We start from the raw sequence: 23,905 nt of genomic DNA, 5'->3' as shown, positions 1-23,905 counted from the left end.
GACATAATGCATGCATCCAACCTAAACCCAATTCTAACCTTAACCTTAAAACCAAGTCTTCACCCTCGATATTACACTTTTGTCCTCACAACACTGGTTTTCAAGTGAAATTGGTTCTCTCAAAGATAGACAGACACACACACACACACACACACACACACACACACACACACACACACACACACACACGCACACACACGCACACACACACACAACTTAACTCATACATACTCCCATATGTCATGTACAGTGAACTGGCATCAGTTCACCATATTCTTTCATTTAGATTCCCACCTCGGGGTGAATATTTAAAAACGGACAGCAATTTAAAGGCAAATTTTCACGTCTATATTTATACTCTGGGACTCTTTGCATGATTTACAGCTAAAAGTTATCTTATACTGGCCCTTTTATGCAGCCCCTTAGTTAGGCATCTGTCTGAAACAGGCTGTTTTAGCCCCTGATAAGCCCAGGAAGGCTCAAGAGGCTACAAAACCAAACAGGAGTAGTTTGATTTCACTTCTTTGTCTTGTTCTGTACTTATAATTGAACTCCTCAAATACATCACCCATTGAATGACTTCAGCAACAACTTTAACAATAAAGTCTACCAATGTAAGACTATTGATTGTGGACATATCAGTGGATGTCGAGGTAACAAACAAAGCATTCAGAGCAGGCTGAACACCGGCTTTTGACTGTTAGGGAGCATTTTCTTTTAACATACATTCACCTCAAGTTTCGGATCTTTGATCATGTTTAACAAAGACATCAAAAGACCATAAAGATAACTGAAAATCCCAAAAAGCATTATTTTCCCCCTTTAAAATTTGCGCAGTTTGAATCAAACATGAAACATGGAAACCAAACCAATTAAATGGACATGAAAAAAAGAAATGATCTAATTCTGCAAATGAAATGGTAAAGAATAAAAGAGTCCCAGGCAACAACAAATTAGTACAAAGTGCAACTTAATGAGATTCATTAGTCTCTGGTGGAGTAATGTTTGAGATAAAAATCTACTTATAATTGTGTTAATGTGATGTTGATGTGTAGCATATTCTCAGGCGGAAGGAGCTCTTTAGATAATACAGTTTGTTTATGGAGATGACGCATACAGTATGTTCACTTGAGGAGTCCTATATTTTATATTATAAGAAAAAATAAAGTATACAATACTTTAAAGGGTCATCTACCTTCAACACTAGTGCTCATACAGTAGATTGACAAAGGTATAGACTAGTCCTTTGTCTATTGTCTGTTATATTGTCTTTGATCTGTGAATGACTGAAGGTTATTGGCAGGCGAGTGGAAAAGCTAATTCCAACAGTGTAATAACCACTCAAACCTACAACACACTGACTGGGAAAGAATGTATATTTGATAGAGAATCCTCTGTGTAAGCCAGACAACACATAATGTCTGGAGTGTTATACACGTTCTTGGTTATGTAATCCAACCTCTAACAAAAACTCAGTATTAATTAAATGCTAATAGCTTCTCAGAATAAACAAAACAAATATTGGTAACATACTGATAAAGCTGTCAAAACACCCTGGACCTCAGTTGATTCAATGAAACCATTTTTGCTAAAACCAAAAAAATAAACCTGTCAAAAAGTCTTATCAGCTAACACACAGAAGCCACTGTGAGGCATTTAAGCCTGTGTTTGGTAATGAATTTAAAGTCATTCATTTCATGTGGTACCTGTATCCTTAGCAACTGAAAGAGCAGAACTGTCCAAAACACACAGTCTTAAAAAAAAAGAAGAAGAAGAAAAAAAAAAAGAACATGATCTGTCGTGAGAGCTGCTTTTCATTTCTTTTGAATCTTTTGGTGCAAAAAAATCTTAATAAGAAGTGTTGAAGAAATCAAGACAAGAAGATATCTTATTTATATTTAATTGTAGCAGGTTAGCAAATCTGTTTGAGGTGAAGACTGTGGAGAATCACTGTAAGCGATGCACCTGTTGAGAAACAGCCTAGGATGAGCCGAACGTCTTGGGGTGAAATCAAAACGCTCAACAGAAAGATTTAAATGCAGCTCACATCTGTGTCTGGTGTCACATTTATGATTTAACTTCTCAGTTTCTTCAGTGTCTTTAATCCTTTCCCCCCCCCCCTCATGTTTCTATTTTCCATGGTTTGTGATAATAGTATAAAACATGTGTCATGAATGAATTGTATGTTCTCAGAGAAGTCACGGTGTGTGATCTTTAACTAATATATGAACAGTTTGATTTGTGGTGACTCATTCATCCATTATCCTTTTGATCACTGATGAAGCAACTCTGTTTGTTCAGCCTGATCTGGCCTCATACTACTTTATTGCAAGTTCACTACCGTCAGTTAATCATACTATCTTTCTAATTGTGTTACTATCCGCATAACTTACATATTACATTTTGCTGCTGTCACATGACAACTTTATCCATCCCATTTTAATGTTCCACAGTACATGGTCCTCACATGGATTAAAACAAGTTATGTAGCCCTTTTGGACAATGACATGTTTATAAAAAAAATAAAAAAAACTTAAATTACATTACAGTCAGTGTGAAAAATGGTTGTACTGAAAAGTTGACCTTTGGGATATAAATGGTTTTCATCCAGCAAAAACCACGTGTAAAAGATCCAATCTGGATTGCTGTGGGACTCAAAGCGATCACAGCTATCATTATTTCACCAGTTAAATAGAAATCTAGGGAGGAACTAGACCTTGAAATGGAAACTACTACCTATCACTGAGACTGCTCAGTTGAATTAACTTATTTTGTTATTTGTTCATTTGGGTGACTTACGATAAAACTCTTAAATTAGGTAATTCTGGGATGTCCTGTTTACCCAGCCATGTCCTGTGATGTCCAGACTCTGTCATATCTACTGTATGTTTCCTGTTGGTTTTTATTCTTATGGTATAAAAGGCTAAATGCCACAGTAATGCTTCAATTTCCCATGATAAGTCGTTATACAGATGAGAAGAAAAAGAAAAAAAGCGATGATACATTTAAAAACCGGCAGTTGTGTACTTTTATTTGACCGTGAAATAATATCTTGCAGCAGATATTTGTGGCTGCTGCGTCTAGTCTACATTTGGATTGAGGACCGCTGCTCGTTTATCTTGTGGAAGTACGTCGTTACATAACACAGTCTGCTCTGTGCACTTTCATTCTTCTGCTGTGAATCAGGTTTGTAAGACCATTTATCAGCTTCCTGCTGTGAAACACTCATGTGAGGTAATAGGTCTGAGCTCACCTGAGGGTACAGCAAGAAAATACATCTTGCATGCTCACATACACACACACACACACAGACACACACACACACACACACACACACACACACAGACACACACACACACACACACACACACACACACACACACACACACACACACACACACACACACACACACACACACACACACACACACACACACACACACACCAAGGCCCAAAGGATTTGTCATAAGTCTCTGGGGAAAGTCCCATACTCAAAACATGGGAGAAGCCATAACATCCTCTGTCTAGAGTCTTTCTCCTCACACTTCCCATCAGTCTTTTCCCTCCTTGATCAATTCATCACATTTGACTTAGACTTTAGAAATGAACCTGATGATTTCATAGGTAACATAACATTTAATACACACAATATATATCCAAAATGACAAAGAAATCAATTATAAGGAGTCAGAAGGTCAGACTGAAACAGCAGATGATTGTGAAAACAGAAATGGAAACTACACATAAGAAGTTTATTGACCACATGGGATTACTGTTTTTCTCTCTCATGTTTCCTGTGTCTCTCCACAATAAAGGATTCAGTAATGCTGAATGAAAGCAGAAACCATAGGAGTCATCACACCCTCAGTAGTTAAAGCAAAATGCTGTATGGAGGGCTGCTTTATGGTCCTATCACCCAGCCCTTTAAAGAAAAAGTGAAAGAAACAGTTTGAGACTATGTGGTGACATATGTAAACTGTTTTAACGCTATATCAAACCCAAGTCGACCCATGTTTATCCTCCACCCCTTCCCTGGTGGTAGCAGTGGTGTGTAATGACATTTCTCTATGTGTTTGCAGGCTGCAGGGTGCTCGCATGATGTCCAAACCCGGAGGTGAGCTGCTCTCAAGCACCACTGTCAGCGAGGCCTCCACTGCCATCACCTCTTCGACTGTGGACAACCCTTCTGCCTCAAAGGTGAGCCTGTGTGTGTGTGTGTGTGTGTGTGTGTGTGTGTGTGTGTGTGTGTGTGTGTGTGTGTGTGTCTGTGTGTCTGTGTGTCTGTGTGTCTGTGTGTGTGTGTGTGTGTGTGTGTGTGTGTGGTTGTGGTTGTATGTAAAGGTCTTAAGACTGTGTTGAGGTTTAGACAACCATGTTTATTGTGATTTTCCCTGGTGGGGTGTGTCTCTGACGTAACTGTACAGTATATTATGTGTATGTGTAAATGAATATAAGTCCATTTTAGCATTTAAATACAGTACTTGGTTTAGTTTCAAAGCACTAATTTTGCACAACTGTAATCTTTGTCTGAGAATCAATATTTATTTTGGTTTCAGTTTGATTAACTAAACAAAAAACCCACATACCTGATTATGTCCTATTTACATTTTTATGCCTCATTAGTTTAACTCTTATCCTTTTGGTGGTTTCGTACGTTTATTTAGCGTGGAAGTACATTCTTTATTTCTAAGTAACAATTTAATCATGGCCTTACACAGTGATACGTTTGACAGAATGTGCTATGAACTGCACATTTTATGCTCTTAAAGGGTAGATATTGTAGTCTGTAAGTGCCAAATACAGTTTTCCATCTGTAAAGTGTGTTGGTTCACTACGTTCTTTAGCATTCAGTCCTGTCACACACACCACTGTTAGTTGATGCTGTACACCTGAGAAACATGAAATTCTCTCAAGAGCAGAGCAACTTGAAGTTCATTGATCTCCAAGCAAAGTGTGTGAAGATTGACTGACATCTGTGTCTCGAGTGTAATGTACTATAAAGTAGAAAATCACAGGAACAAAAGCTAATGGCAGAGTTGAAATGGTCTTTTTTTTGGTCTTTTGTTCCCTTTACCTTTTGTATACTCTTTGCTTTTTTAAAAAAACCTTTCACTCTTTCTGTTATACATCATCTCGCTCCTCCTGTTTGGTGCTGTATAGTAAAACAATACTGTATCTCTGTTTCTAGTAAAGCAAATGCACATTTTCTCCCCAGCCCATTGAAGCAACACTGGGATGCATTAAATAAAAAAAATCTGCAGAGGCATGCAGTGAATTAACATTATGCTCAGCAATGGTCTTCTTTGCTAACATTAATTGTTTTGATGGGTAAAGTCAAATGGGCTAATGTGATAATGATGTTAAAGTGTCAAACACAGCAACCTTTCTTATGAGTCAGAGCATAGACTGAAATCTTCTCCTCTGAACGTCTCTCCGTCCTCATGCTGACAGGTTTGCTTTCACCATCAGACTATATGGATTGTGGAAAGGTCATGCCTGAAGTGTTTGGGTTTGCAGATCAGCTTTGAAATGACTTGTTAACTACTTAAATTAATTTATTTTCTTTTAAATCTTGTTTTTCTTAATTTCCAATCCTAATTTTCTCAAGCGAGTGATTATCTCATGCTCAGATGAGCTCTGTATGAATAAAAGTGAATATAAGTATTAGCATTATTGGCTATTGTAGACTCATCATTCTTCTGTGCACCCCCTGATCGATCAAGCTGTGCACGGCGGATCGTGATGAGTTAATGATGATGAATTAAAGGTATTCTTCGGCTGACCGAGATCCATGACAGCCCCGGCAGAAATGAAGACAAGAGGCTTAATTGGAGAGAGAAGTGGAGAGTTGGTGCTAGTAGGCATAGCTTTAGTTTGATTAAAGCAGGATTCAAAGTCAGGCAGGTAGAAGTGATGTAATTATAATGGACCCATACCTGTCTGTCACGCTGAGAGGGTTACAGAAGGGCATTTATTACCTTAAAAGACTGCTTTGTTTTACACGTTTCCTTTAGTAAGCTCAGTATCCTGTTTGACAACTTGTTAATGCAGCATTGAAGTTAACTGTTACGCTCCGATGTGAGTCATACAGCCAATTAAAAATAGAGTAACCTCACAGTTTATTACAATACTATGCCCAAGGAATAAACCTTTAAATATTAATAACTACATCAATGGTAAATTCCGGGTATTGGTTATGATTTCAGTTTAACAGTTTATTTAAAAAAAAGTAAAACTGCATCTTTGCTTCTTTCATAGTTGGTTAGTTCGGGATTTTTTTGGCCGTGTTGGAGGCCTTATGTTGTATTCTTAAATGCTGCTCGTGTCAGATCGGATTTATATCACTGTTCATATCCATTTTTAGGATTTAGCCGACACAGATCCTGATCAAATAACAGTGATGTTGTAAATGCGTGTGTGGAGTAACGACAAAACGCCACACAGTCACATTTCATTGGAACCTGTACTTTTTTTTCTCCCCCCTGCCCCCCGCCTCCCCGCAACTCTTAACCTTGCATGTGGTTGTCCTTCAAGTTGTCATTGGCTCAGGCAATTTGCTGCTGCTGTCAAAATTATGAAATCCGTTGAAGCGTCTCAGCATAAGCAATACTTGCAAATTCCAATTTGTGCCTCGAAATGCGGATCTCATGTCTGCTACATTCCTTACAGTCTGCTTTTGTGCAACACCACATCGTAATCCTCGTGGAAATTGGAAAGCCTTTTTTGTTTCTCTCTTGTTTATTCATTTTTCTTCCTTTTTCCTTGGCTCACCCTGTCTCTCTGTCTGTCAGTCTATATCTTACACTCTCTTTCACTCACTAACACACTCGCATGCACATACACAGCTCCACAGTGCCATGAAATCTCATCCTGCCCTATCAACAGGTGCCGTGGGACTAGAATTGAACATGTGTCATTGGGTGCAGTACCCAGATGACAGGGCATCCATCACGCCTCCTCGTCGCCGTTTACACGCCCCGCATTTTCATGGCCTGCAACCCCTCCCCAACCCCCCCACCCCCCCAGGTGCTCTGGCTCATCACCCCTGCCATTTGAACAGCAGGAAAATAGTGCAGATGCCTCATTCTGACAAGGAAAACTCTTAACAAAAGAATCTTGTCTCAGAGGAAAGATGTCCCCTCTTCGCATAGCACGCCACCATCTAAATGAATCCACATTTTTGGAAAAAGTCGTTACCATTCTGCCTCTGACTAAACATCAGAGGGAGCACGGGGACAGAAATCATCCCATATCCCCTATGAGTTATGTGTCACAATTCTCCTTTAAGCACTTGTGTTCAGAACCAGTCAGCACATCTTTTTCCGGGGTTCATCAAAGTCAAAGTCATTTAGGAGTTCCTGCCGGGTCCCAGTTTGTAGTTATAAATTTATTCGCCTTTATGTTCCTCATCATTTCTCTGCTCTTCTTGAAAAAAGCTTATCCGCTTCTTGAAAATGAAGTGCCGATTTGAACATTACACATTAACACCAGCATGTATCACGACAAATTGTTGAACAGTGTCATGTTGAAGGATTTGTTTGTCACATAAATGTTTCTAAATTGAATCACTTTTTATTGGTCACGGAAAAAGAGTTACTGTCATTCTGCCACAACTACTGCGATTAAAACTTGTTTCTTTTGTATCTGTAACCCTTGAGGTGATTTTGCATCTTTACATTCAGACAGTTAAACATAATTACTAGTTATCTGCTGGAGATCAACAGTACTTACCCTTTAAACTCCATTCCCTCAGGTACTGAAATAGATACGGTAATTATAAGGTATAGCTATTACTGCAATTATCACATTTGTTTGTATGAGTTATCAACAGAATGTAACTAGAGCTGCAAGGAATCTACATTTTACTCATCACAATTTCCAAGAGCTTAAGCTGACATCTTTACATGATTGGTTTTGTCTAACAAATGTTAAAAACCTAGAGATAAAATATTAAAAAATGTAGTAATATACCACTGAGAAAAATAAATCTGCTCACATAAGGGGGCTGCCATGTTCAGCTACATTCAGCCACTATTCACCACCGATCATCTCCCACTCGGACAGATTGGGATTAAGTATCTTGTGTAAGTACATTTACGCTTCAACCAGACTTCTAAAGCGAGGGTAAAGCACTACTCTTATTTAATTACCTCACTATCCCAGATGATTCTTGTCTGGCTTGGGATTTGAACTTGCAACCTCCCAGTTTTAAACCAGGTGCTCTAAGCTTTTAGGTTGTCTGATTGTGTGTCATTAACGTAACAAATAGCTGCTCCCCATCCCGAATCGCTCACCTACAAGACAGAGTGCTTCTTGGCAGCAGGGACCGCAGTCTGTTCCACAGAATTACCCACGGCCTAAAAATAGACCACCGCATCGCACACACACACATATTTGCAGACACACACTTACAGGCAAAGATAAACATATTAAACATGGACTGACATACAAATGCTGTATATTTACAGAAAAGGGACTCCACTGTGACAGTATAGGAACCACTGTGCCTTTGCATCATGCTTGGACGACCAGCCTTCCTCTAATTAGCGAGTGTGTTTGCTGTTTTCCAGCTGTGGGTGCCTCCCAGTGCTGCTGCCAGTTCATATACACACACTTGTGCAGCCGTCACACCAAATCTTTTATTATAATCACAGTGTGATGGAGGTGGCAGGATTGCTACATATGTGTGTGTGTGTGTGTGTGTGTGTGTGTGTGTGTGTGTGTGTGTGTGTGTGTGTGTGTGTGTGTGTGTGTGTGTGTGTGTGTGTGTGTGTGTGCTGTGCTGTGCTGTGCCAGTAGGAGTTTGCTTTCTCCTGAGGTTTCAGATAGAGGATGGTGTAATGAGATTGGCTGAATATGTGCATCATGTATAAGTATGCTTACTGGCATATACACAGCAGGCATGCACACAGATGCGAAAACACAATAATAATGCAAGACTTTCTTGGTTTGCTGAGAGAGAGAAAGAGAGAGAGAGAGAAACAACCAGTATTCATACATTTTTATGAGTGTGTAATGGAAGATAAATCAATGTCAGTGCCTCAGAAGTTGTACTTTTTTTTTCAGCTGGGCGGGAACAGTAGTACATACAGTAAATATTACCAAAGAGCTAAACACTGATTATATACATCAGCTTGGAAGATAAAGTATAGATGGAAGTGTCTTTGTTGGTTACTTGCAGCAAAGTTTCATGTGATCTGAAGCTTTGTCAACCATCTTGGAAAAGACAGGTTGAAAAGATGGTTGTTCATACTTGTGTAGACTAGCTACTGTCAACGGTGGGAATCTAGTGGTCATAATGAGGTTTAAAATGAAGCAGAAGTACCAAATTCTCAGAGATCAATGAATAGATTACATTATACAATTCACTGCATGTACAGATTGAATAAAGCTTTGATATTGTATCATTTCTGCTGAGTAAAAAAAACATGGTGGAGTAGCTGAAGTACATCAATAAGGACAAAAAGACAAAGTTGTTGTTCAGAGTTTAATGCAGCTTTACATCGGACCATGTGGGCAAATTCACCGGCTGACTGGGTCCTTTCTGTATAAATCTGGCATGTTCTTTCTATGTGTGAGTGGGATTTATCTAGGTTCTGTGGTTTCCTCCCACAGGCCAAATACATCAACTTCAACTGTATTTATATAGCACTTTGAACACAACATAATTGATCCAAAGTGCTTCACACAGAGGAAAAACATTACAACAATTTACAGATAACATCAAGAATAGGAGAATTGGATACTCTAAATTGTTGATATATAAGAATGGAAGGTCTGCATTATTACATATGGTAATATTTATATCAGATTAGATTTAACTTTATTGTCATTGAACAAGTACTTCACAAGATGCAGTTGGTGTGATGTGGATGATATTAATTACTATAAGCATTAGACCACATTTTGTAGTATAGAGAGGCCTTGGGTGAAAATCAAGTGTTTAAGGCTCCCAATTATTTAAAACCAGTCCTGCTCTAACCCAGTAAAGATGGGAAAGCCTGTCCTGGGATTGAGCCCAGGATAAGCAGGTATCCTTTAGATAATGGATTGATATATATTAATTAAAGGGACAAGTGTTCTGACTAAATGCTTAAATGTACGTTATGAACATCTCTAATATCATTGAAACCTGAGCTACTACATTTGAGCTGCACTAAAGTGACCTTCATGCACTTGCTTTGGGACACTGTAACACACACACTTCCTTTTGTGGTGATGATAAAATGTGTCTCCTTTCTATGATAACCCTTTGACCTTTTTTTATGCAATTTGGCTGCCATAGTTACTGCTGACATAATGAGACAATTTGGGAGTTTTGCCTCCCTTTGATGGTAGCCGTTCTGGTTGATTGGTCAGATTTTTTCAGCAGGTGTCCCGCAGTCCATCCACTGACCTGCGAATCACATTTCGATTTTTTTCTAACCTCCTACCTGATAGTCTATTGAGTCTTTGTCATTGTCTAGCAAATGTCATAGCAACCATGGCTGGCAGTGTCATGGAGGTCCAGTGGAAAATTGGCTGTGCTCAGATAATGGTGGTAATTATATAACAACTGGGGCAGAAAAAGAGAGCTACCTCAAAAAGATAATCACGGTGTGAATGACGGCCCATTCAGTGAGGTTGTAAGTAAGACAGAAGGATCTAATGAGGCACTGACAGGCTGTTACCAAATATATTACTGTGACACAGAGAATTGTCTCACTTTTGATTACAGCTACTTTAACCATAATTCCGCTGCTGGGAGTAAATGTTCTCCATTGAAACCTTAAAGATTTGATTTGGCGCTTTGATGATTATCAGATTAATTAAACACACTAAATTAGAGTTGCAATTAATTACTAATGTTGAGACACAACAACAAGCGTCACTTTGCTACTGAGAAAATTAGATGTGTAAACTAAGCACATTTTTTGGTTATCTAATTAATTAATAAGCTGGCAATTGAAAATATAACTGGATAAGTGACAAAATCTCATGGTGAATAACTGCACACATGTAATTAATCCATATTCTTAAGATGGGATGGAAATGCTGAGGTGTTGTCATTTGACACGTTATCAATCATTTACAACCATCGCTTTGGACTTAATGATGATCACTTTCTAAACATGTGTGTGTGTGTGTGTCTCAGGGCTCCCGCTCCAGTGCTAAGGTGCACAACTTTGGGAAGAGAGAGCAGGCCATTAAGAGGAACCCCAATGTTCCCGTCGTGGTCCGAGGATGGCTGTACAAACAGGTCAGGACATGCAAAAACACAAACACACACACACACACACACACACACACACACACACACACACACACACACACACACACACGGCCTAACATACATACAAATCAAGACTGTTGTACAGTAGATGACAGACATTTTAACTGTGTTTGTAAGGTGACATTAACTATATTTACAGGACTGCCGTATACCAAAATGAAGACACTGAACAACAACTTTCCATGTCAGCAGCATTTTCTGATGACCTCTTAAATAAGGTCAAAATAAGTTCACAAGCACAGTCAAATTAAGAGATGCCATTTGGGCCTACCACCCACAATGACTAGGTGTACAGGTCTGGTGAGTGGCCAGTCAGACAGTCAGTGACGGTGCATTACAGTCTCGTAAATCTGAAAACTCATAACTAAAAAACTCATTCTATGCATGGCACCAGTTCTTAGGTTCAAGGTCTAAAGCAAGAGGTAACCTCTGGGTTTTTAATCTATATGCCTTAAATAATTAATTGAGCTTGTGAATATTATTTTCATGACGAATGTCTAAATTAATTAATTAATTAATTAAGTCTATATAATGTCAGAAAAATGTAAAACATTGTCAGAAAAAACAGGTTTCCAAGGTGATATCGTCAAAATGTTCTGTTTGTTCACCCCAACTGTCCAAAAGCAGATAGTAAGTTTCTAATTATTTTAAACAGAGAAAAGCAATGATTCCTCACATTTCAGACACTGGAACCAGACAAATGACTGAAATGATTAAATTGGCTATAATCTATATATACAAATGGATCAAATGACAATGTTTAATGTGAGAGGCGACACTCAAAGTGATGAACCTACAGAGAATCATCACCTAACTCTGCATCTAACCTTAGCTAAACTGAACTTCCATAGCAAGTTTCAGCTCATTGTTTAGCCTTACTTGTTGTGTCCACTCTTAGCACTTTCATAACATCAACCCACTGTACACTTCCTGCTCAGCACCAAATGACAAACACAGACAGTCAGTGACTAGCTGGTGAACACAGTGGAGAATTTAGTAGCTAAAGAGGCAAGCAGCCAACAAAAAAGCCCTAAGAGAAAGTGAATATTGGACTTGGGATTCACCAGGTGGAGAGATACATGAATGAATATGGATTAATCAGAATACAGACACCTTCCCTCTGACAGTAGTGACAGTTTGGCCTGTTCATGTCTCTTTAACACTCTACAGGGATGAGTTCCAGCTTTAGTCTTGTAATATTTCCTCCAATGGCCTAGTTTCCTTTTTTTTTTGTCTTTTTCATTTTTCTTTGGCAATGTAGAGCACCTGCTGTTGATCACAGAGAGACTATTACTGGAGACTCTATGTTTATTTGAAGTTACTTAAAATATATCTATATCTATAGTTGGCATCATCCCACTAGAGAAGGCCTGGCATCCGTACAAGACAAACAGTGAGTGATGTTACTGCAAAGCAATTATATTTTAATGACCACACACAGAGTTGTACTCATACAAAAAATAAAGCACAGTGTGCAGACAGAAATGCACACACAACAAAATGGGCAACCGCAGACAATCGCATGAATGTACAGTCAGTTAGTGCAGTGCAATTATATTCTAATTAGAGAAAAAAAAACTATAAATGCTGTCATGGGTATGAATGCACACAGGCATGCACACCCACACATTGTTTGGCCCAATGCACATAAACATACACATATTCCAACCCTAACCCCATACACACACAGATTCACACTGTCAATACCAAATGGACAGGGACTTATTTACTCCTTTTCATCCGCATCCACACATAGCATAACGTGGTTCTAGTTTCATACATCTTCAGCCAAAGAGTGAATGTTGGTCTGTGTCTCATCCTCTCTTCGAATGGCACAATTTCCTTCAGAGAACATAAAAGACAAAACGAGCAGGAAAGCAGCCGTGGCAGGCCCAGCGAGCCAGTGAACGAGGATAAATGATCAGTCCCTTCCTCTCTTTCTCTTTCTCTTTCTCTTTCCTGCTCACTCTCTTCATCCTCTTTATTTTTTCTATCATTGCTTCTGTTTCCTTACTGTATCTCCTGTATTTAGGTCCTCTTTTCTATCTGTTCCTATCTCATTACTCATTCTTTCTTTCATATTTAAGATCTATGTCTGCTCTCTCTTGTTATCTCCTCCAGTCTGGGCTACTTTTGCGTCTCATTATTCATACATTACTTACACTCTTTACCCCTCTTATGCTCTGCAGGACAGCTCTGGGATGCGCCTTTGGAAGAGGAAGTGGTTCGTCTTGGCTGATTTCTGTCTGTTCTACTACAAAGGTGAGTCTCAGTTTAAGAAGTTCGCTAAACTCTTTCTCTTTGTAATGTCGTCTGGATCCGGCATGTGAAGCATCAATACCGCCTGTTCCTCCTCCTGCCTCTTTGTGTTTCCATCTTAGTAGGGGTGTTTGAAAAATGAAGCTATGTATACTTAAAGGAGCACTATTTGTCAAAGAACTGAAGTACAAACGTAAGAGGTTGTGATATTGAGCATAACTAGCTAGTGGAGCTCTTTAAATGTAACTGCACATGCTCAGTGCAGTCTGCCTAAAGCATGGTGTACACTGTGTGATGTTGGGCTGTCCCAGACGAATGAGGACCAGCCTAGGTGTAGCGACATCTCTGGCTGTGGCTCCAAAACAGTGGTGCTACATTTACCCTGTGAGAGAGGCTCAAAGATAGCCTCTGTCAACACCTTGCAACCAAAGACAGCCCACGTGACTGCTGTTGCTGTATACTAACGAACCAATAGGAATGCAGCATGAAATGATGAACTGATTAACGGCAGCAGGAGTCTTGTCTGTATGATGTGTCCTCCAGCTGCTATCATGACCGCGATAAGAAGACATGACATGAAGCTACGATTCTTGGCTTAACTTCATTGTTTACCGCAGATGGATAACTCACGCTGATGACGCCTTCTTGTATATTGACTTGCATCTCACCCTATGATTCAGTAGATGTGATCATCATACTGTCTACATACATCAAACCTGATGTCGTACCCAAGTTTATTAGACCCATGTCCCAAAGACTGGGATAAGACTGCTGAAATCTCAAAGTCTGTAGGCACCACAGAACTACTCTCCAGAGACTGAAAACAGGATCACTGTTGTTAGCCTTTGGAGCCATTTCCATACAAATTGCATTGCCCAAAGTCTTTAGGGTGAAGGAACATGTCACCCAATGCAGCGATGTGGCTCGCTGACATGTTTTTAATCACTTTTGGACAACAACAGAGGTTTACAACACAGAGGAATAAGATATATCAGGCTTTGGATACACACTTGATACTTAAAAGTAGGATGAGTTAATTGTTGGTTAGCTTCTGCTCGTGAGATTTGATCCTTTAAATCTATGATCACTTGGAGGACAAGATCTATCTTTCTTTTTAATATACTTTTTATTTGGTACATATAAACTCTTACAATAATTACTAGAAATTAAGCAAAATCTATTCTAATTTGTATAAAGTATATTCTTCTTAAACATTTTTTTATTTAGTGGTGTGTGTTTTATTCCCAAGCAAGTATGTGTTTGTCTTCTTAGAAAATAAATATTGGACATATACATATATATATATATATATAGTGTATAAGATGCTTACAGCAAAACATTTATTTATTTATTATTTATTTGGGTTATGATGATGCTGCACTTGAAGTGAACTGCTGCTGACAAAGGACACCAGTGATTTGATCTGGAGAGGCATTAATCTGATCTCTCTCAGTGGGAAAGATATGGACAAATAAACACGCACACACACGCACACACACACACACAGAGGCTACATCACATACTCCCTCACCATCAGTCTCTCCATCCCTTGGCTGTCTTTATCTGCCTCTCCACGCCCTCCTTTTTCATCTCCATATTCTGAAACGGAACATTTTGGGACACGCTCCTCTGCCTCCCCGCCTCGACAGGAGGATGAAATCAATTCTCTCTTTTTCTCTCTCCCTCTCTCAGTTCAAAGGTTTCTCCTCTCAACATGAAAACACTTGATTTGTCTCCAGCACCACTTATCCCCTCCCTTCATCTTTTGTTTTTGTACAAACAACCTCCCCTCTGCTATCTTTTTTTCCATCTGTATTTGTCTGATGGATTCTGCCCTAGAGGTCATGAGATTGTTTGATTGTTTGGTTTTTTTTTTTCTGGAAAACTGGGAGCATTAGCACCCTGGTAGGGGGTTTCTATAATTAACAAGTTTCACATTGTATTTTTATGCTGATTCCAGTATTTCAGGACTAAATCCATTTAATCTGACTTAGTTTGAGCCAACAATACATACTTAAATAGAAAAAGACAGAAAGAAATGGTAGGTAGATAATATATAAAGGTAAATAAGATATGAAAAATCCAGATAAGTAAAACATTTTCCAGACTTTCTTTTTGGTGTTTTGGTGGAGACTTGGACTCTTGACCTGAGTGTTTCAAAAGTTCTTGATATGACCAAGCGTTCTCCATCTTGTCCCTGTTTTCTACATCATGGATAAAGTGACAAACACAGACTGTATATAAAGATGGATGTAGTAATATCTAATGTTAGCCTCTTCAGCTAAATTGTGCTAACAGGGTAGGTATAGAGGCAACAATAGTCTGACTCCAGACCAGCCTGTGAAGGGAGTTGTCAGTCAGCACCCACATGGCACACATCAATGCTACTATAAGCATCCAGCAGCTGTCTGTGGTATTGTACTTTAAGGTGCTTCCACATTGGTTTCATCCTCAAGCCCTGGTAATTGGTGACAAAATAGTAGCATTCTTGTGCTGTTTGGCTGTAATCTAACCCCACTTGTCACAGTCTGGTCTGCCCAGTGTTTGTGTGTGTGTGTGTGTGTGTGTGTGTGCATGCGTATGTGCGAGTGAGTAAAGCTGATAAAAAGACCTCACCGTCTCGCCCACCATTTAGGGAATGTCTCCTCCAAAGGTCCTTGAAGTATTTTTAACTAATTACCCCTTTAACCCACAGTGCCGCCTTATCACCTCTCAGCACAAACACCCACATGCACATGCAGGTGCCATGCTCGCATATTTTCATATCGATGCTAAATTTGACGATGTGGTAATCGGCGGGTACATGTACACACACATGCGTGTACACATTATAGAGTGCTGTCACAATGTTCTGAGGAAAACAAATACTCCATAGACCTTTATTTATAGACACACGGTTACATACATGTGTCTCTGTGTTCATATTTCTATCTTTGTGAGGACCAAAATTAATTTTAAACCTTATGAGTGAGGGTGTTTTTTGGAAAGTGAGGCCATCTTTAACAGTCCTTACTTTTTCTAGGGATAAGACTTAAAGTTTAGGTTAAGGTAAGGGCTGAAGACTACATTAGGTTATTAGGGGTCCTTACAAATCCAGATGTACAAATGTTTCTGTGTGTGTGCGTGTGTGTGTGTGTGTATGTGTTTGTGTGTGTTCAGTATGATCTCAGCATGTAAACCGGATGGGGCTGACTCAGAGGAATGGCGGCTGGTTGCCAGTTGGACCAGACCAGCTCAAGCTCTGTGATACTGGGATACCAGAGTGATCATTTAATGTTTGGCACAACACTCTGGTATGAATGACGGTGTGTGTGAGTGTGATGATACTGGTGGCAGGGAGTGATGAAATTAGTGGGTGATGAGTGTTATTTATTCTCTCGCTCCTTCCTTTCCTCCACATCTCTCTCGTTCCTTTTCTCACCTTCCACACCCCTGATAATCTACTCCTGTGCTCTCTGCCATTCCTCTACTGTTTCTCTCTCTCTCGCTCACTCGCTCGCTCACTCTCTCGCTCACTCTCTCTCTCTCTCTCTCTCTCTCTCTCTCTCTCTGTCTCTCTCTCTCTCTCTCTCTCTCTCTCTCTCTCTCTCTCTCTCTCTCTCTCTCTCTCTCTCTCTCTCTCTCTCTCTCTCTCTCTCTCTCTCTCTCTCTCTCTCCAGATAGCAGAGAGGAATCGGTCCTAGGCAGTATTCCTCTGCCCAGCTATAACATTTCACCCGTGGGACCCGAGGACCACATCGGCCGCAAGTATGCCTTTAAGGTATGCCTCCCTTTGTTCTACTTCTGTTCTATTTCCATTCATGTGATTAGCGTTAATTGTCATCTGCCTTAGGGTAGCTCAACCTAATTAGGACAAACAAAAACATGTCCAATTAAAATTCAAGCTCTAATGATCATTTAAAGTGATGAAAACAGGACTGCGAGGTTGTTAACCTCCATGAAAGATTCTGTTGAAGCCAATTTGACTGAAAACGTAAGCATGTCATGAGATGATGTGATGTAGGGACCAACACAATTCCTTGAAATTACTGCAATGAATGTCATGTCAGCCTGCATACTTTGAAGTCGATTTAAAGCTGTTGACACTGTTTCGCTGACTGAAGGATGCATCGTTTTAAGCAATTACTCAAAACTTCAAGAGACTGTCAGAGTTAAAAGTTTGATTCCTGCTAAAAATGTATTTCCTTTAACTACTTAAAGCAGTTGTGATAAAGGTTTCCAACATGTGGTTGATGTTACATTCCACAGCTGAAAGCCTGTTGCCTCTTTACAGGTGTTAATTGCATTGACTGAGTGCTAGTGTAACTAACACCTGTTGTATGTTATTCAACAGATTTCCCCAAGAGATGTACTGTCAAACATAATTTAGGAGTTTTACTTCATATTGTGTGTTAATCTCTTTTACTTATCATTACTTTGAGAACCAGCTTTAATATACTATCAGAAAAAAGTCTTGAAATCAAGATGGTCAGAATCCAATATTTTTCGTTTTTCAATTTTTTTCAATTTTACAGTGAAACCATTTTGTTTGGCTGCTTTCAAACATAAAAAAACAAGTGAACTGTTAAACCTCATAATTGACTATGTAATATGGGATGATTTATTTGTTAGTTTCTTCTAGATTGACAGTACAAAACAATCAATCACTGCCCACCCACTAATCCGACATCACTGCGGTTTGTGCAGCACTCAGCACCTGTTGTAGTGACGTCCATTACCACTGAATGTCTGTCAGTGTCTTTATTGAGGCAGACAAGCTCCTCTGGAAAGGAATGAAGCTTCTCCATTCCCTGAGGCCCGAAGTCTTTTTAAGTTGAGCGCGACACGTGTGAAGTTAAGAGGCGGGCTTACTGTGCAGCACACGCAGACGAGTGTTTGTCCACATGTGCATACACTGTACTGTATAGGCCTCAGCTTCATGTATACATTTGAATTATACACATGTATACACACAGAGTTTTTTAAGGTCCCAGAGATTTTGTTTGACATATTTGTCTACTTTAATGGGACCAGGTCATGAGTTTAATGGCTGCCATCTTCCCTGATCTATTTTTGAGCGACACATAGATCCCCTCCCTGCTCACCTCATACAGGTCACTACTGGATAAGAACATTGGATTATGGTCTTATTATTAAAATGAAACATTTCACCGATGGACCCACTGCAAACTGGATAAATTGAGCATCTGCTAATGAATTTTATTAAACAATTAGATCTACAGCTTGCACTTCCCTGTTACCCTGTAACTCATTTAGTGATGTCCTTGGCTCTAAATTATTTTTCAATTGAATATACCTGCCTTGTCATAAGTAATTAGGGTTGTACATGAAAGATAAACACATTTAAATCCAGTTTGAGGAAATAGCATATTATTTTAGCAAAGCATGAGTCAAAAGTTGGGACACATATATAGTATATTTATATTCATTATATTATAGTTTGCCTAGTTTCTTCACATGTGCTCATCAGTGGGTAACTGAATGCATCCCACGTCAAAAACCCATCGATTCTACAGACTTTGTTGTTTGGTGTCAGAGTGATTCAGGTTTTTGTTTTTTCCCCAGCGAGGGCAGAGGGTGAACACTCTTTATAAAGTGTCTGCCAGCGAACATCAGCTCCCCTGTCATTTTTATGCCTCTTGTTCAACACGACTGCTGCCTTCTGATACTGTCCAATATATATTGTTTCCACTTGAGACAGTTATCTCAGAAACCATCTTCGCCTGTGTCGTTTTTGATACCAGAGTGAAGAGTGGAAGTGAACATATCTCTGCGTGTTTGTGTGTGTATGTGTGTCTGTTACCATGAGTGACAGAAACAGGAGCGAACTGATCATTTCCCACAGTTATCTCTCACTCGCTTGCATTCTTTACAACCCACAGCTGACACGAACAATTGAGAGTGTTTGTTTTAATCATCCTTGTCTACTAGACAGGAAGGAGTTTGCTGAAGGAATACACTGAAGGCCCAAGACAGTTGCAGAATTTTGATAAAACTCGGGTTGTAAATTGTCGCTTTCAGGTCAAAAAAAGTCAAAATATTCCAACTAAAAAAAAAAATAGTGTAGTGTATTCGTCCATGTTTTTCTCTGTCTATAGAGTGTAATATCATGGTGAAATACCGATATGGATATCGAAACAATATTGTAGGGATGACTATTATTTTATGCTTTCACAATAAGATTTTTGATAAATAATCATCAGTAATTTGGATATAATGACAAAGTTGTTAAAGGCAAATAAAAACAGTCTGTTAAGTATGTACTGTAATGCAGCCTTTAAAACCACGAAAAGACAACACTATATAAAACGCTGTATCACGATATTACGATATCCAAATTCCAAGAACATATCTAGTCTCAAACAACAATATTGATATAATATCGATATATTACCCGGCCCTATTTGAAATCACATTTCATGTATAAGTGAACATGAAAAAGGGCATTTTGTCATATAATCATCTTCGTAAAGTTACTAACAATTTTTGAAATACATTTGCATAATCCTAAATTACTTTTTAAACCTGCAATTGAAACTTAGCTGAACTGAAACCCAAATATCTATCACAGGAAAGTGTCCCAATATACTTCTTGAGAGCGATAACACTGTCAGGACTGCCCTGCTGTAGTAAACCTCACCCATCTGGTACTCAAGGCAGGTTAAAACAAACTCCTATTTAAGAGTGATTTAAAATGTTGTTACACCCCGGGGTCTGTAAACATCACCAGCAGGACCACAGTTAGCCTCCTGAGCGAGCCAGATGGTGGGTATTTAATTGGTCTTGTGTGAATGCTGAACCCATTGACAAGCAAAGCCAACCCCAAATGCATCATGACCCCACAAATTCAAGCTCCGAAGGTTCCACACAAAACCCAACCTCCCCTCCATCCCTTATTCACCGAATCCTCTTCCCTCTCTTGTTCCCATTGGTTGGCTGCCCGACTGGGACTTCCCTCCCACCCCGTGAGTGTGTCGCGTCGTCCAGTGACAATCCTCCCATAAATAGGTACTCTACCCTCTCACGTGTTCTCACTTTGTCAAGCTCTGTACCTTAAATCCTTGTTGTCTACCGTCGGTGTGGCTTTTTTGGGTCCAAACATGAGAGAATATACGGCAGCCTTGTATATTCCTCTGTTGTTTTTTTGATGCATGTCTTAAGAATAACTTTTTGGCTGATGTGGTTTTTTTTGTTTTGTTTTGTTTTGTTCTGTCAGTGTCTTATTTAATTCCCCCCCTCTTTGTCTCTCACCCACTCCTCGTTATCGCAATGTGAATCTCTGTATTTGGCTTATCTGGTTTTGGGCTTAACGTTTATCTATGTGCCGCTCTCCCCATCGCCTCCATCTGTCACATCTACTGTACCAGCATGCAGCTCTCTGATAGCTTGGAGAAAAAACTTCACTTTGTTATTCGGGACTCATGTCACCTCATGCTATTGTTTCGGAAATGAAGAGTGGGAAAATCATTTTCATGAGCCGTAGGAGATTTTTCCGTGTAGATACGGGCTATGCCACCCCACGGTCAATCAAATGGAGTTTTTTTTTCCAAAGCAGCTGCTGTTGAAGGGAACTTTAAAGTAGAGAAACCTGTTATATACTAGCTTCCTAACATGATTTATTCTTTTTTTTTATTTTCAATTTTTACAAAGAGCGTAGAAACAGTGAATGTTTTTCTAAAAGCAGATATGAGCAGACACCCAGAAGCTATTATTGGCTACATTGGGATGTTTTTCAGTGTAAACTCAATTTCTATAGTTGCGGGTTTAAGAGAATGTACCTTATCTGTAGCTTTGTGCTGCTCTGGCTGCTGAGGCTTATCTTTATAAGCACAATGACTCTTTAAATAGCGTCCGGACAAAGTGTGTGTGTGTGTGTGTGTGTGTGTGTGTGTGTGTGTGTGTGTGTGTGTGTGTGTGTGTGTGTGTGTGTGTGTGTGCGCGCGTGTGTGTGTGTGTGTGTGTGTGTGTGTGTGTTTGTTAGGGCCTGTCCACAGGAAAAGAGCCGACACTATTATGAGCCCTTCTGAGTGCAAGTAGCGAGTGATATTTTCAGCTGGTGGAGAACGGGAATGAGAGGCTGAAGGAGAGAGAACACAGGAAGGGAAGGAAGTGATTAAGAATGGAAAATAAAAGACAAATAAAGAGGGGAAGCGATATGAAAAAGCGGAGAGAGGTGGAGATGAGGAAGGATGTAATGAGGGCTTGTCGCGGTGAAATAGAGGGCAGGAATAAACGGTGAGTCAGAGAGGTCTTGTCACATTTTCCCATGAAGCACCATACAACAAAATAACGGAAAAAAAAAATAGTCAGGAACACCCTTAAAACTGCCACTAACTCCCACACAGACACAAACCACAGAGAGACAAAGAGGCTTAGCTGTGCATGGATTGAGTGTGTAGGTGTGTCGGTCACGGACCCGGCGCTGAATGACCCACTCAGCATTCCTCCCAAAGAGAGGCGGACTCTCCCAATGTTTTTTTAGACTGCTGGGGGTGTGTGTGTGTTGCATTTTGTCTCTGTTGTACACGTGTGTGCCTGTGCCTGTGCCTGTTCTGATGCAGCTAAAATAGGAAAACATTGGGTCCAATGATTTGGATTGAAATAAGGCTTTTAAATATGTGTATGAGGTCTGATGGAGGTTGAATAAGTTGGAAGAATCAGGGTTAAATTTAGAGGTAGGGTTAGCAATACAAAATAAAGGTTTAGATCTAATTAATGCTACATTCTTGGGGGTTGTTACAGCGTAAATATGCATGTGTGTGACTTCACTGCACATGCATGCCCATATCTCTGCACGTGCATAAACATCTGACTAGCGGTGCAGTCTTCTGTCTCTCATCAAGCAGCCTGTCCCATTGTAGCCATGAGAGGCCGTCTGTTAGAGTGCTGCTGCTGCTGCTACTGATGGTGAGTGAGCGGGCGTGTTTTGACAGCCGCTTCCTCAGGATGCTGATATTCCACTTGTCGAGACTTTCCAGGTGTTTTTCGGCAGCATTTACTATTCAAAGATGACAGGCAGCTAACTAGTTTTCCTGCCCGTTTCCTGGCCTCTGATGTACCGAAAACACATAACCGTGCCTGACAGTGACAGGCTGACTGAAGCCTTCGTATGGTTCACAATCCGAGGTTGTCCTCAGTGTCTCAGTAAGACCAAAGAGTCTGCAGACTCAGCTGAACTTTAGGGAGAGATAGCATCAGAATCCAAATCACCTTTACGACCAAGTGCTAAGACAGCAGATAGACACGGCACAGTACGTGACTTCTGTAGTGCACAAGGGGGAATTGCAGTTTGCGTAGACTAGATTTTAATGCATGCAGACATAATAATTGAGTTTAGTATGTAAGGCCTGTGTGTAGGGTTGGCAATATACTGCTAAATAAATGAAATTCTGACTGCTAGATGAGTGTTTTCACGTAGTGTTATATCTCATTGATTTGACATAATTGTGTACTACACTGTGCGTGTGGTCAGCTTCAAGCCTTTGCCTCGATATACCCTGTAGCAGGATGGCTAATGCTTATAGGGACTGATCGGCAGCAAAGACCTAGTTCACTTGCAAGGTCATCGTGACCTGGACGAATCAAGTGAGTGGTGCTGTCAACTCCCTAGATCTTAAAATATGTACCAGGATCAGGGCCAAGTACATACTCAAGAGTAGAAAGCAAGGGAATTATAATTTAATTCATTTTATTAGTGTTTAGAAGCAGCCAGTGAAATGAGTTTGTTTCAGACAGCAGAGCTTTTAGAGGGGAGGTGAATTATCAAGCTGTTGGAGAAATGGGAGCATTTATGTTTGTTTGTGTGCATGTCTCATAGCTTTGTGCTGGGATTTCTTCAGACGTTATAGGAACAGGGATAGAGCAGCGGGGGGGGGACAGTCTGCATTTGTTTTATTGATGAACTCGTTCAGTCTGTAGATTTAACAGCATAAGCAAGGGTGGTGTCTTTTTGTTCTTGGCTGTCATCATGCTGCAAGACAAGAAGCCAAAAACAGAGAAATGCTACCACTGAATAAACCAAATTAAGAAATCACTGTGAAATTATTATGTTTCAGCCACAGTTGGTCCCACCGCGACACTCCACAAACTCTTACTGTCCTGCATTCATTATTTAATGAATGAATTAGAGTAAGGGAGATTTAATGTTTAATTACGTTTCATTTGTATGCATCTGTTGATGAGTAGGCTCTCTCATTTGTCTCCCGATCCCAGCCAGCGTAACCGTGAAGGAAGGACGGAAGGAAGGAAAGGGAGACGCGGGACATTTATAGAGCTGTGCTGTGCTCAGTGGAGTGCGACTCACTTAAAAAGAGCTTTAATAACACACCACTTTCACTGGGGGGGGGAACATCTTTATCAAGGATACAAAACACT

General features: G+C 39.9%; 1 protein-coding gene across 3 annotated transcripts in view; it reads left to right on the top strand.

Moving 5' to 3' along the window:
- Nucleotides 1-23,905, top strand: part of plekha7a (pleckstrin homology domain containing, family A member 7a) — a 140,571-nt gene that overhangs the window by 91,713 nt on the left and 24,953 nt on the right. For all 3 annotated transcript variants that reach the window (XM_062421617.1, XM_062421618.1, XM_062421619.1), the window contains 4 exons: nucleotides 4,080-4,197; nucleotides 11,135-11,239; nucleotides 13,462-13,534; nucleotides 17,191-17,291. In XM_062421617.1, the coding sequence (XP_062277601.1) occupies nucleotides 4,080-4,197; nucleotides 11,135-11,239; nucleotides 13,462-13,534; nucleotides 17,191-17,291 (397 nt within the window). The remainder of the gene's footprint in view (nucleotides 1-4,079; nucleotides 4,198-11,134; nucleotides 11,240-13,461; nucleotides 13,535-17,190; nucleotides 17,292-23,905) is intronic.

The sequence above is a fragment of the Scomber scombrus genome, chromosome 6 (assembly GCF_963691925.1).
Source record: "Scomber scombrus chromosome 6, fScoSco1.1, whole genome shotgun sequence".
In the NCBI taxonomy this organism is placed as follows: Eukaryota; Metazoa; Chordata; class Actinopteri; order Scombriformes; family Scombridae; genus Scomber; species Scomber scombrus.
The sequence above is the reverse complement of the archived record's forward strand: the minus strand, read 5'-3'. Positions and strand labels throughout refer to the sequence as shown.